Source organism: Vanacampus margaritifer, chromosome 5 (genome assembly GCF_051991255.1).
Source record: "Vanacampus margaritifer isolate UIUO_Vmar chromosome 5, RoL_Vmar_1.0, whole genome shotgun sequence".
Taxonomy (NCBI): Eukaryota; Metazoa; Chordata; class Actinopteri; order Syngnathiformes; family Syngnathidae; genus Vanacampus; species Vanacampus margaritifer.
In genome coordinates this window covers 25,835,044-25,846,094 of record NC_135436.1, presented here as the reverse complement: position 1 = coordinate 25,846,094, position 11,051 = coordinate 25,835,044, and the positions used below count along the sequence as shown (strand labels likewise).

The following is an 11,051-nucleotide window of genomic DNA, read 5'->3' as shown; positions in this document are numbered from 1 at the left end:
AAGCCCTAAAATAAAACAAAATTGTAATTTTGAAAAAAAAAAATCCTGTTTTTGCTCCTTGTTGCTAGGCAGAAAGCGTATTAACGTACTTAAAGAAATGCTAATTGAAAAAACGTATTTCCCGTATTTCCTCTTTATTACTAGGCAGAATTTGTGGTCACCTCTCATTTATAGATTGACTTTTTTCCTTTTAAAATATGTTGTGACCCACCAGGGAGGTCTCGCAGAGGAGTTTGCTTCCCCTGACGAGGTTTCCGATGGTGATGTGGAAGTACGTGTTCCCGCTGCTCCAGTTGGAGATTTTGGTGAAGGGATGTGTGACCAGAACGTCCTGCCGTGACAAAACAATGACATCATCAGTCACATCGTGTGGCTGTGTTGCTAGGGTTGCATAATGTGGAACATTTCCAGTAATTTCCTGTTAATTCCCATGGAAATTTTCTAATTTTGAAAATTCCTGATATTTGGCAACCATATTGTGCTTATTTGATCCGAAAACCAACCTTGTTCTTTGGATCTATGAGACTGACTCCATGTTTGTTGATGGCGATCAGGAGGATCTCTGGGTAGTTGGGCTCTGTCGTTTGCTGAAGACAAAATCGTGCTCAATCTGGGCATGAAGCAGCATTGGGTTCAAAAGAGAGGACGCTTCCCATTTTTACCTTGACTTCAAAGAAGGCGGAGCCAAATGTCGGCCATTTGTAGATGATTTTAAGAAACATCAACTTGGCTTCTTCTCTGGATTTACCGGCTTGCTTGTTGAAGAAGGCGACCACGGACTATATATATATATATACACACACACACACACACACACACACACACCATTTTTCAAAATAAGTCAATTTACTGTTTCAATTTAATTAACTCATTCACTGCCATTGACGGTTATATACGTCAAATATTTATTTGACCTATTTCTATTAGTTATTTTTTTTTACACTTTTGTTAACAAGAGTATGAAAACCTAGGATTTTTATTTATTTATTGTACATTTAGAACAGATATCAAATTTGTGATTAATCGCAAGTTAACTCGTGAAGTCATACAATTAATTACAATAAAAAAATATCACCTGACGCTGCTAATTTTTAAATATTTTCTATTTAAAAAAAAAAATCGCATAAGGTGATTAACATTTTTTAATTGTATTCGCATAACTTCAATAGTTAACTCACGATTAATCATACATTTGATATCTGTTCTAAATGTACAATAAAAAAATCCTAGGTTTTCATACTCTTGTTAACAAAACTTGAAAAAATGTTAAACTAACAGAAATAGTTCAATTGAATTTTTGACATCAATAGCCGTCAATGGCAGTGAATGAGTTAATGATATCATAGAATATCCAGGTTGACCCTCTTCCAGTCGTCCGGGGACATTTGCCGGATGAGATCCTGAGGGACCAGCTCACGTAGCATCTTGGGAATGGTAGGAAAGTGGGACTTGTCGTCCTCGAACTTGACGCGGTAGATGAGCGCCGCCAGCTGGAAGACTTCGTCTCGTGAACACTTGTGGTAGCCACGCAGGTATTTGGGCAGCTCCTGGTTGGAGTGGTCGTCACAAAAATATAAGAAGTCGTGCTTCCTTCTTTGCTTGTCTTCTGCCGAGCAGGGCTGACCTGGTAGTAGTGGAAAATGGAGTCGGCGAAAGAGTCCTTTCCCGGAACGGTACTGGTCCACAACTTCTTCATGAAGAACACCTGATAGGTCAGAGAGGGAACTGCTCCTACAGGGTGAATCAAAGGATCTTTGGTTAGGCCTCTAAAATGGCTGCTTTGAACAAATATTCAAAAATGGTAGATTTACTGTCTTTTTAGGCATAAGCCAGCTTCATGAGACATTTTTGTGGGTCATGATAGACATGCCTATCAAACTTAGAGGAGGCCTACGGTGCAAAGTCAAGATGGCTTTGGGGGTTGAATTTGGGGCTAAACAGACATTTTAACCAAGATTGACCACACAAAACAAAATGGCGGACTTCCTGTTTTTTTTCAGAAATGGACTTTTCAGACTTTTTTTGTGGGTTCTACTCATGACAAGACATCCTTACCAATCTTGATGTTCGGAAGTCAAACTACTTTGAGGGGCTGAATATTCGAAATAATCAAATGACCTCCGGACCAAAATTGCCTAGAATGTCCACTTTGAACCCAAATCAAATCAAATGTCAAATTTGTGTCATTTCGGGCATGTCTACTTAAGGCCTTTTTGTGGGTCTACACATTAAAGACGTCAACCGAATTTCATGTTGCTAAATGGGCGCAACTAAGCCAAAAATTGGCGATTCCAACCAAAATGGCTGATTTCCTGTGTCTTTTTGGTTTTAGGCAACACTTTTTTTTTAAAGACTTTTTGGTGGGTCTACTCGTAATAGACATGCCTACCAAATTTCATGTTGCCAAGTCAAACTGGCATTGGGAGCTAACTTTTTAAAAAAAAAAAATATTCCAAGGATCCCTGGAAATGGCAACGTTTAACCTGAAATGGTGAACATTTCTGTATCCAAGTTATCCCATATTTACTGAGTTTTTTGTGTGGGTCTGCTCATGATAGACATGTCTACCAAAATTCATGTTGCTTTGTCAAATGGTATTCTTTGGCTAAATTTGTGCAAATGAGCTATTTGGGCCCAAAATAGATACTTTAAACCAAAATGGCTGACTTCCTGTGTCATTTCGGGAACGGCTTCCGAAGACTTTTTTTTTGTTGGTCCAACCAAATTTCATGCTTGCCAGCCCAAGCTTAACCGGCTTCGAGGGCTGTTCTAAAAAAAATATGCTCATACCGTCTTTTACTGGCCGCGATTTCTTGATCCAGTCCGTCAAATGTCGGACAAAGTCAAAGAAGAAGTCTCCCTCTGGAACACTTATCACCTGACACACCGACATAGACGCTCAATGAATCTCACGAAGACTCAAAATGAAGCCGTTTTGATGAGAATTGAAAAGGCACCTTGTCAGAGATCTTGACAAAGAGGCTGAAACCTTCCGGGGATTTGAGCAGCAGTCTGGCGGAGATGTTCTGGCAGAAATCCCTGGCTTTGGTGCTGGACTCCACCTCAAAGGCCTGCCACGGTTCATATGTAAGCTTAACGTGTTCTCACAAGATTGATGTTACCTGGCGTCGTGTGTTTTGTGTCACACCTCGTCCGTGTCGTCAGGGAAGTAAACCTTGTGGAAGATCTGCGTGGTTTTGTGCTGGATGGCCTCCACTTCCACCAGATGAGGAGGGTACTTCCTGGAGCCGTTTCTGTTACCACGGCAACCACCACCACCACACAAATGAAGTTTGGTTCGCGTTGAAGACGTTTTAGTTTTTTTAAAGTCTACAGCTGGGATGTGCAAATTCAGGCCCACCATGCATTTACATTATCAAGAGGTCAAATGTATTTATTCAGATTAAAAATAATAGAAGGAAAACGCACAACAAATATATATTTTTTAAAATGCATTTTTTAACTTAATCATTTAAAATATTTACTGTAAATAATAACACAATAATTATTAGTGAAATAAACATTTTTAAATATTCATTCAACACTTAAAAAAAAAAAATTGGGTAATTTATTGGAAATCATGAAAAAAAAAATTGTCAAATAATTTTATTTTATTTAGTATTAGTATGTGTGAGTGCATTTAAGTAAGATAAAAATATTTTTAAATTAAATAACTTTTTAAATATGCATTAAAAAAAAATAATGACACATTGCAATTGGTGAATTTATTTTACAAAGTAAAATAAAATATTCTAATAAAAACATTTTAAAACATTGTTTAATTTAATTATTGGTTAATTTATTTATTGTAACTAATAAAGGGAAATATATTACTAAAATTAACATTTATAGATATATATTTAACACTTTCAAAATGTATTTTACCTAAAACATTTTATTTATTGTTAGTACAGAAAGAAATTTAAAATATACATGGTAAATAGTTTATTTTATTATTTATTTTTAATTTTTTGATTCCAGTAAATTAAAGAACATTTATTTGTATGTTACATTTTACTGTATTTATGCAACAGATTCATAGATTTTATATATATATGTTTATTATAAATAAAATAAAAAATATTAGTAAATTCTTCAAAAGTTTAAGTATAATCAATTAAACATGAGAATAAATGATTTTATTGTTGAAATAGACTATTTTACGTACACATTTCAAATTATATATATTTTTTTACCTTATTTACAAATGAGGTGACCCGGCTTTTATTTTATTTTTTGGAAAATCAGTTATGACCCTTGCGCACAACCTATCAAGTCATACACTGTGATTTGTAATTGCGCTTTTACCGTAAGGCCTTGTGCAGCCGGTGCATGCAGTCGGTCGAGAGCGGGTGATGCTTTTTGGACTGCAAAAAGCGCTGGACATGCGGCAGCAGAACGTTGCTTGGAGGAAAGAGGCCGGTGCACAGCCACAGAAGCTCCCAACCTCTCTCCTCACTGTACCTGCCAGCACAAACTCACATAGTTCAGTTTCGTTTATCATTCTTAATGTACAAAAGAGAAAGTCGTGGGCGATTCCATTTTTGTGGCATCCACTGACGGTTTCTGTCATTTTCCAACGTCTCTGTTCAAAACAAAGTCAGGACGCAGCCATGGGGGGGTCAAGTGTAGGAAGGTCAGCTTCTACCTGCCCTACGTCTACGTCAAAGGTGAGTACGCACTTGACGTGGTTGTCTGTTAGCTGCTTGATGATCTGGCAGAAAATCTCGTCCTTCAGGGGTTCGGCCTTTAGTGCGCCCTCGAAGATCTGGTCCGTCAACTCGTTGACTGAGCGAGTGCGCTTGGATGGGTAGTCGCCCATGTACTTCATCACAGGTAAGGACACTTGCTAAGGAAGGTGTTGCTTTTGATTGGTACAGTTAAAAGCATGGTCGCAATGTGGAAATTATTTAGTAATAACACAGTAGTAATATAATTTAAAAAAAAATGGTAACAACAGTGTAATAACTAGCACGGTAATCACTTGTTAATAGTATGCTAACAACATGGTAACGCATTTAATAACTGCTTAATGTGTAATAACATTGTAACAAGCTGCTAATATGGTGATAACGTGGTAACAACATGCTTCTAACATGGAAGTGGCGTAATATGTAATATATGTGACAGTAAAAACATTGTAACATGATAACAATGTACTGTAACATAGTAACAACATAGTAATAATAACATGCAGCAATACAATAACATTGCGAAATGGGAACATGTTAAAAACATAGTACTGACAGTAATGGAATTGAAACAACTTGGTAGTAACAGTATTACCATTGGAATGCAATATGGTAAGAAGTTTATAACATCGTAATATAGTAACAAGATGGGAAAGGATATCAATGAAGGCCATGCAGGCCTCCTGACCGAGCTCCTCGTGGTGGACCACCTTCTTCAGCAGTGGCTGTTTGAGAGGCTCTCTGGTGCAGCTCCACAATTTGTCCTTGCCTCGATTCTTGGTCACCATCACCCTGCTCAGAGTGTGTTTGGGGGGAGGCCTGCACCAAGAACACTGATTACAGTACTACGCTCAAACCTGATTCGAAACCCTGGTTTTAAGCCTACATTTTAAATATTGAAACCCTAACTGTAAGGGGAAGGTATGAGCTGGGATGGAAGAGGAAACTCCACTTGTTGTAGACTTTAGTTCACGCTATGTAATTACTAATAAATACTTTGTGACTATTTAAGTGTTCTGGGTGTGTACCTAAAGTAGTCATAGGAGAATTCCTCTAGTGTGTAAGGTTTGACGGAGTCTTCACTGTCAGGCAGGACAAGCTGTGAGACCCTCACCGACTGTTGCCTCTGATCCGGTGTCATGGTAACCAGTGCCTGATTGGTTGGATGACATAACCATCATCAACAGCAAGTCATCTGCCTGATTCATAATTATACCAGGCCTCGTTATCCCACCACAATCTCCTGCTGCGGTCGCGTCATAGTGGGCAAGACGTAGACCGAGTCCGCCGGGAAGTCTCCTCTCTGATTGGTCCGCTCATTGACGCCATGCGCCCAGCCTGAATTAAGAACATGCTCACCGGTGTCCTGGTCCAGCAGAATCAGGTCTCCCTTCTGGAAACTCAGGAATGTGGATGGTTCACCATCTGCCAAACAGTCAGAGGACAACTTGTGACTTCGACATGTACAAGAACCCGCCGTCCCCAAGTCCAGCGAGAGCATACTCTGGTTCGGGCTGTCTTGTAGTGCCACCACGAACTTGGACCTGTTCCTCAGGCCTTCCAGGAAGGTCACCACCAGGTCACGAATATCCTCGGCATTGTTGGAGGTGAAGGTATATTCCTCTCCTTTGATGGTTGCCAGAGTGAAGCTCTGACTTTGCAACTTTCCGCCCCTTGAAAGACAAGAATATTTATCGTTAGTTACTTGCGTACACGAAGTTTAATGATCCATGGCATTGTTGCTAAGAATTTCAGCAAGCCTTCCAACCAGTCTTGACCAATACCGTTGGTCCTTGGGCCTTCAATCCTGTGGTTTCCAGGTAAGTCCTTACAGACATGAGGGATTGTCGCCCCACCACAAAGTCAAAACAGATAACTATCGCTACGACCAAAATATGGACTACAGTTCCTGGCGTACCACCACCAGTGATTCCTCTGAAGAAGTTCTTGAAGTACCTTCTCCTAAGCTTTCAACCTTCTAGTCTCCAAAGTTCTTTCAGAGTTGAGGAACTGTTGCACCAACAGTTCCCAGTTCAAATGCCACAAGAGGGACTACATTTCCCAGCATGCCTCACCTGCTGCTGGACACAGCAGTGATTTCTGGGAAGGCGAGTTCTAGCAGGACTTGCTCCTGTTCATCCACAAAGTAAACGCCGGTCCAGTTGACGGCGACGATGAGGTCGTTTTTGGGTAAACTTGGACCTGTTAACAAAGGAAACCAAATCATCAGGTATGTCCAGGCTCAATACTTGGGCAGACTTGGTGGTTGATTCTTACCAGATAACTTAAAGGCTTCATAGAATCGAGAGAAGAGCAGAGGCCACTTGTGGCGAGCAAAGTCCACCACTTCCTCTTTCACTTTCTGGGGATCAAATCTCTTCTGAGTGTATATGCCCTGAACAACAAAGATAAAAGAAAATTCAGTTCCTTCACTCATGAAATTAACTCTTTGACTGCCAAAAACGTTAACTAACGTTTAGTAAAATCCTATGGAGGAGTGCCAAAGACGTTAAAAGACGTTTGTTTCAAAACAGAGGTGAAACTAACCATTTTCTATTGTTGATTACTGAAAAACGGAATAAGGTAGAAACAAACTTATTTTTTCTGATGAAAGATGAGAGTCCAATCTTTCATTTGGTAGTATGTGTGTTTCCATAGTCCAAACACATAATTTTCTGTGGACCTTGAAAGATCAGTCAAAAATGCTTAAATCGGCTGGCACCCACGGCATCCCTTTTCTGAAAACGTCTGTCAGTCAAAGAATTAATCACAACCACTTATGAAGTGCACCTTTTTGTGTGCTGCCATGATGAAGTGAGCCCACTTCTCCACCGTTCGGGTTGTGCTAATCTCTCTATCGGGGATGTAGGATGGGATGAGGCTCAGCAGGCGCTCCAGCAGGACCTCTGAGCCATAGTCCACGTAGTACTGCTGGGACGCCAGTTCTGCTAGATCGTCCTAGGCCAATGAAAAGACAAGAGTCTTGTGTCAAGGTTCGGCTTAATAAGAAAAGGAACATTTCTTAAGAAAAGGAGAGTGGAAGGAGCTTGTCTACATAAAAAGATCATCCTTCAGAATGGAAGAAGGACCATGTCTACAGTAGAGAAAGACCATTTCTACAGGAGAGATGTAGTTTGTCTGCAAAAGAAGAGAAGAAGCCTCTCCACAGAAGAATAAAAACAACTAGCTACAGAAGAAGATAAGGAGCATGTGTCGAGGAAATAGAGGAGCATGTCTACAGAAGGGAAGGAACAGATAATATGTTTATATCATATACATCCTTGCTCCAAAAATACAATATAAAAAACGGAATTTTTTTACATTATCTACAAGTTAAAAATATGATAAAGAAAAAAAATTCCAACACTTCGGGGTACGCTCCAACCGCCTGTTTTAGCTAAAGATATTAACAAGCTTTCTCCGACAACAACAAAAAAACTTTCAAAAAGATATAAGTTACTTTCATATACTGATAAAATGTCTTTACCCATCTCGAAATGGGAGACGGACTTGTCTGTAGCACCGGAACCTGACTTTTGGATTCAAGTTTGTGAAAACGCATTTAAAATGACAAAACACACAAATTTACAACTTATCCAATATAAAATTATTCACAGAACATACATTACTCAATATATGATGAAGAAAATGGGACTCTCAGACTCCGACATTTGTCTCCAATGCTTACAAAACACTTATGTTCATGCTTTATGGTTATGTACTCCGGCTATGTATTTCTGGACTAAAGTCTTAGAAAAACTTTCCGCTATTTTGGACTGTAGGATACCTTTATCTCCAAACTTGTGTTTGCTAGGTGACCTAACAACAACTGACTTACCACATAAACAATTTCAATCTACACTTGTAGCCCTTACTATCGCTAAAAAAAAACAATTCTTGTTAACTGGAAAAATAAACAAACTCTGAATATCGACCAATGGTCTAACCTCCTCATAAATCACATTTTAATGGAAAAAATATCTGCCTCAAATAAAAACCAAATATCAAAATTTATAGAAACATGGTCTACGTATATAGAATTTTTTAACCTAATTCCGGTTACTTAATTCTGTCTGTTAGCGAGAGCCACTACATCGTGATAACTTACATTGATGTTTCTGCATTTGGCAATTTATTATTATATTATATTATTAGTATGGGATTTTTTTTTTTAATGGGCTTTAGGTGAACTGATGAATACACACACGCTCGCACGCACGCACACACACGCACATACACATACTCACCCACATACAAAAAAAAAAAATATATATATATATATATATATATATATGTGTGTGTATATGTATATATATATGTATATATATTTAAAAAAAAAAAAAAAAACATTTATTAAATTTTTTAAATTTATTTGTTTGTTTGTTTTTTTAAAAAAAAAGGAGAGCAATGATGATGTCAAATCGAATGAACAATACTGAGCTCTCCTGAAAAAAAAAAAAAAAAAAAAAGAAGAGAAGGAACAGGTCCGCAGAAGGATCATTTCTAGGGAAGATTAGATTTATCTCTAAAGAAGAAGAAAGACAATTTCCATGGATGAGAAGAAGCATGTCAACAGAAGAAAAGAAAGATCATGGCCACTGAAGATGAGAAGAAATACTCTGTATGGTGGAAGCACTTACCCGGTCACAGCGGTACTCTCCAAATTTGACACCCCTGACGGTTTGCTGGTAGATGAGATTGGTGGCAACGGTGTCGTCAGAGGCGCAGTGCCATGGTGTGAAGATCTCCTTCCTGAAGAACAGCCTCCAGGGGGCGTTCCTCTCCTGGGCTCCTTGCTCCTTGGCGTACTGCTCGCACTGCGACACGGCGTCCATCACATGGTCGTGCCCGCTGCCCAGAGATGACACCTGGACAACGCCATCGGATCACATCTTAATGATGGAAAGCACTTCCGCCAAGAAGAAACTCTTGAACACCAAGATCGTGTGTTCATATCGCAGAACCTTATCGAAAAGTGCGATGTAGAGAGAGAAGCCGAATCGGTCGTTCAGACTGATCTTGTCGGACAGTGTTTTGCAGAGCTCCTTGGCGGTGGTCGCCGAGTCCGTCAGCAGTGTTTTGGTGGTTCCGTCCATGAACGTCACCGGAAGCATGATGGGTTTCTTGGACTTGGTTGCCTGGATACGCATTTAACAACTGTTATGTGACGGAATTTCACCCGTAAAGATTGCGATGCATTTTAGACTTATCCTGAAATTCCAAACCAGCTAACTATGCTAAACTTTTTTTGTGAGTAGCATATGAGTGTGTACCTGTAGCTCCAGCCAGGATGGAGGTTGTGTTCTGGTGCCATTCACAAATGTTCTTCTCAGTCGTTCTTCACAATATGGAGCGTAACCTGGCGGCCCACTGTTAATGAAGTTCCTCAGGTACTGCAGGTGAATGTGCAAGACCGTACTGTCACCGCACTATCAGGTATCATCATCACATCTGGATAAAACAGTCTTTGCCCCGACCTTGAGGAACTTGTCGGACGGTGCGAAGCAGCCGACACACAAACTGATGAGGATCCAACCTCGAGCGTGCGAGCTCTTGGACGGGTTCTGACTCAGCTGTTTGCAGATCTGACAGTAGATCTCATCCCTAACGCACAGACATAGTGAATTGTTGCCAACCCGCAACATTATTATTGAACCCAGGCCACCTGAGTGAAAAGTTAAGTCCGGACATACATTCCTATAGCGCTTATCGTCATTAGGATCCTGGCTGGACTGGGGATCTAGACAAAATTCATGGGATTGTATTGTGAGAGGATTGTAAATATCTTATAGGTGAAGAGACAATTGCAATAGTCAATTGCAAGCCAAGGAGATAAAGGCACAAATGATCAGTTGTAGTCCAGAAGGCATGAACTTGGACTTAGATAAAGCAGGAAGGTTACTTAATTCTGTCTGTTAGCGAGAGCCACCACATCGTGATAACTTACATTGATGTTTCTGCATTTGGCAATTTATTATTATATTATATTATTAGTATGGGATTTTTTTTTTAATGGGCTTTTGGTGAACTGATGAATACACACACGCTCGCACGCACGCACACACACACGCACATACACATACTCACCCACATACAAAAAAAAAGTATATATATATATATATATATATATATATATATGTGTGTATATGTATATATATATGTATATGTATTTTAAAAAAAAAAAACATTTATTAAATTTTTTTTAATTGATTTGTTGGATTTTTAAAAAAAAAAAAAAAAAAAGGAGAGCAATGATGATGTCAAATCGAATGAACAATACTGAGCTCTCCTGTAAAAAAAAAAAAAAAAAGATAAAGCAGGAAGGTTTTTAGTTTTAATATGTTCCTCAAAAACCATGAC

At 39.2% G+C, this 11,051-nt stretch overlaps 1 protein-coding gene across 6 annotated transcripts in view; it reads right to left on the bottom strand.

Moving 5' to 3' along the window:
- myo7aa (myosin VIIAa) overlaps positions 1–11,051 on the bottom strand; it is a 29,735-nt gene that overhangs the window by 1,514 nt on the left and 17,170 nt on the right. For all 6 annotated transcript variants that reach the window (XM_077565436.1, XM_077565439.1, XM_077565437.1 and 3 more), the window contains 21 exons: positions 10,169–10,295; positions 9,965–10,084; positions 9,656–9,829; positions 9,332–9,559; positions 7,482–7,649; positions 6,969–7,086; positions 6,767–6,893; positions 6,195–6,364; positions 5,926–6,116; positions 5,720–5,844; positions 5,353–5,510; positions 4,683–4,836; positions 4,309–4,464; positions 3,149–3,254; positions 2,958–3,071; positions 2,791–2,878; positions 1,625–1,731; positions 1,362–1,547; positions 663–779; positions 504–587; positions 212–331 (listed from right to left, as the gene is read on the bottom strand). In XM_077565436.1, the coding sequence (XP_077421562.1) occupies positions 212–331; positions 504–587; positions 663–779; positions 1,362–1,547; positions 1,625–1,731; positions 2,791–2,878; positions 2,958–3,071; positions 3,149–3,254; positions 4,309–4,464; positions 4,683–4,836; positions 5,353–5,510; positions 5,720–5,844; positions 5,926–6,116; positions 6,195–6,364; positions 6,767–6,893; positions 6,969–7,086; positions 7,482–7,649; positions 9,332–9,559; positions 9,656–9,829; positions 9,965–10,084; positions 10,169–10,295 (2,938 nt within the window). The remainder of the gene's footprint in view (positions 1–211; positions 332–503; positions 588–662; positions 780–1,361; positions 1,548–1,624; positions 1,732–2,790; positions 2,879–2,957; positions 3,072–3,148; positions 3,255–4,308; positions 4,465–4,682; positions 4,837–5,352; positions 5,511–5,719; positions 5,845–5,925; positions 6,117–6,194; positions 6,365–6,766; positions 6,894–6,968; positions 7,087–7,481; positions 7,650–9,331; positions 9,560–9,655; positions 9,830–9,964; positions 10,085–10,168; positions 10,296–11,051) is intronic.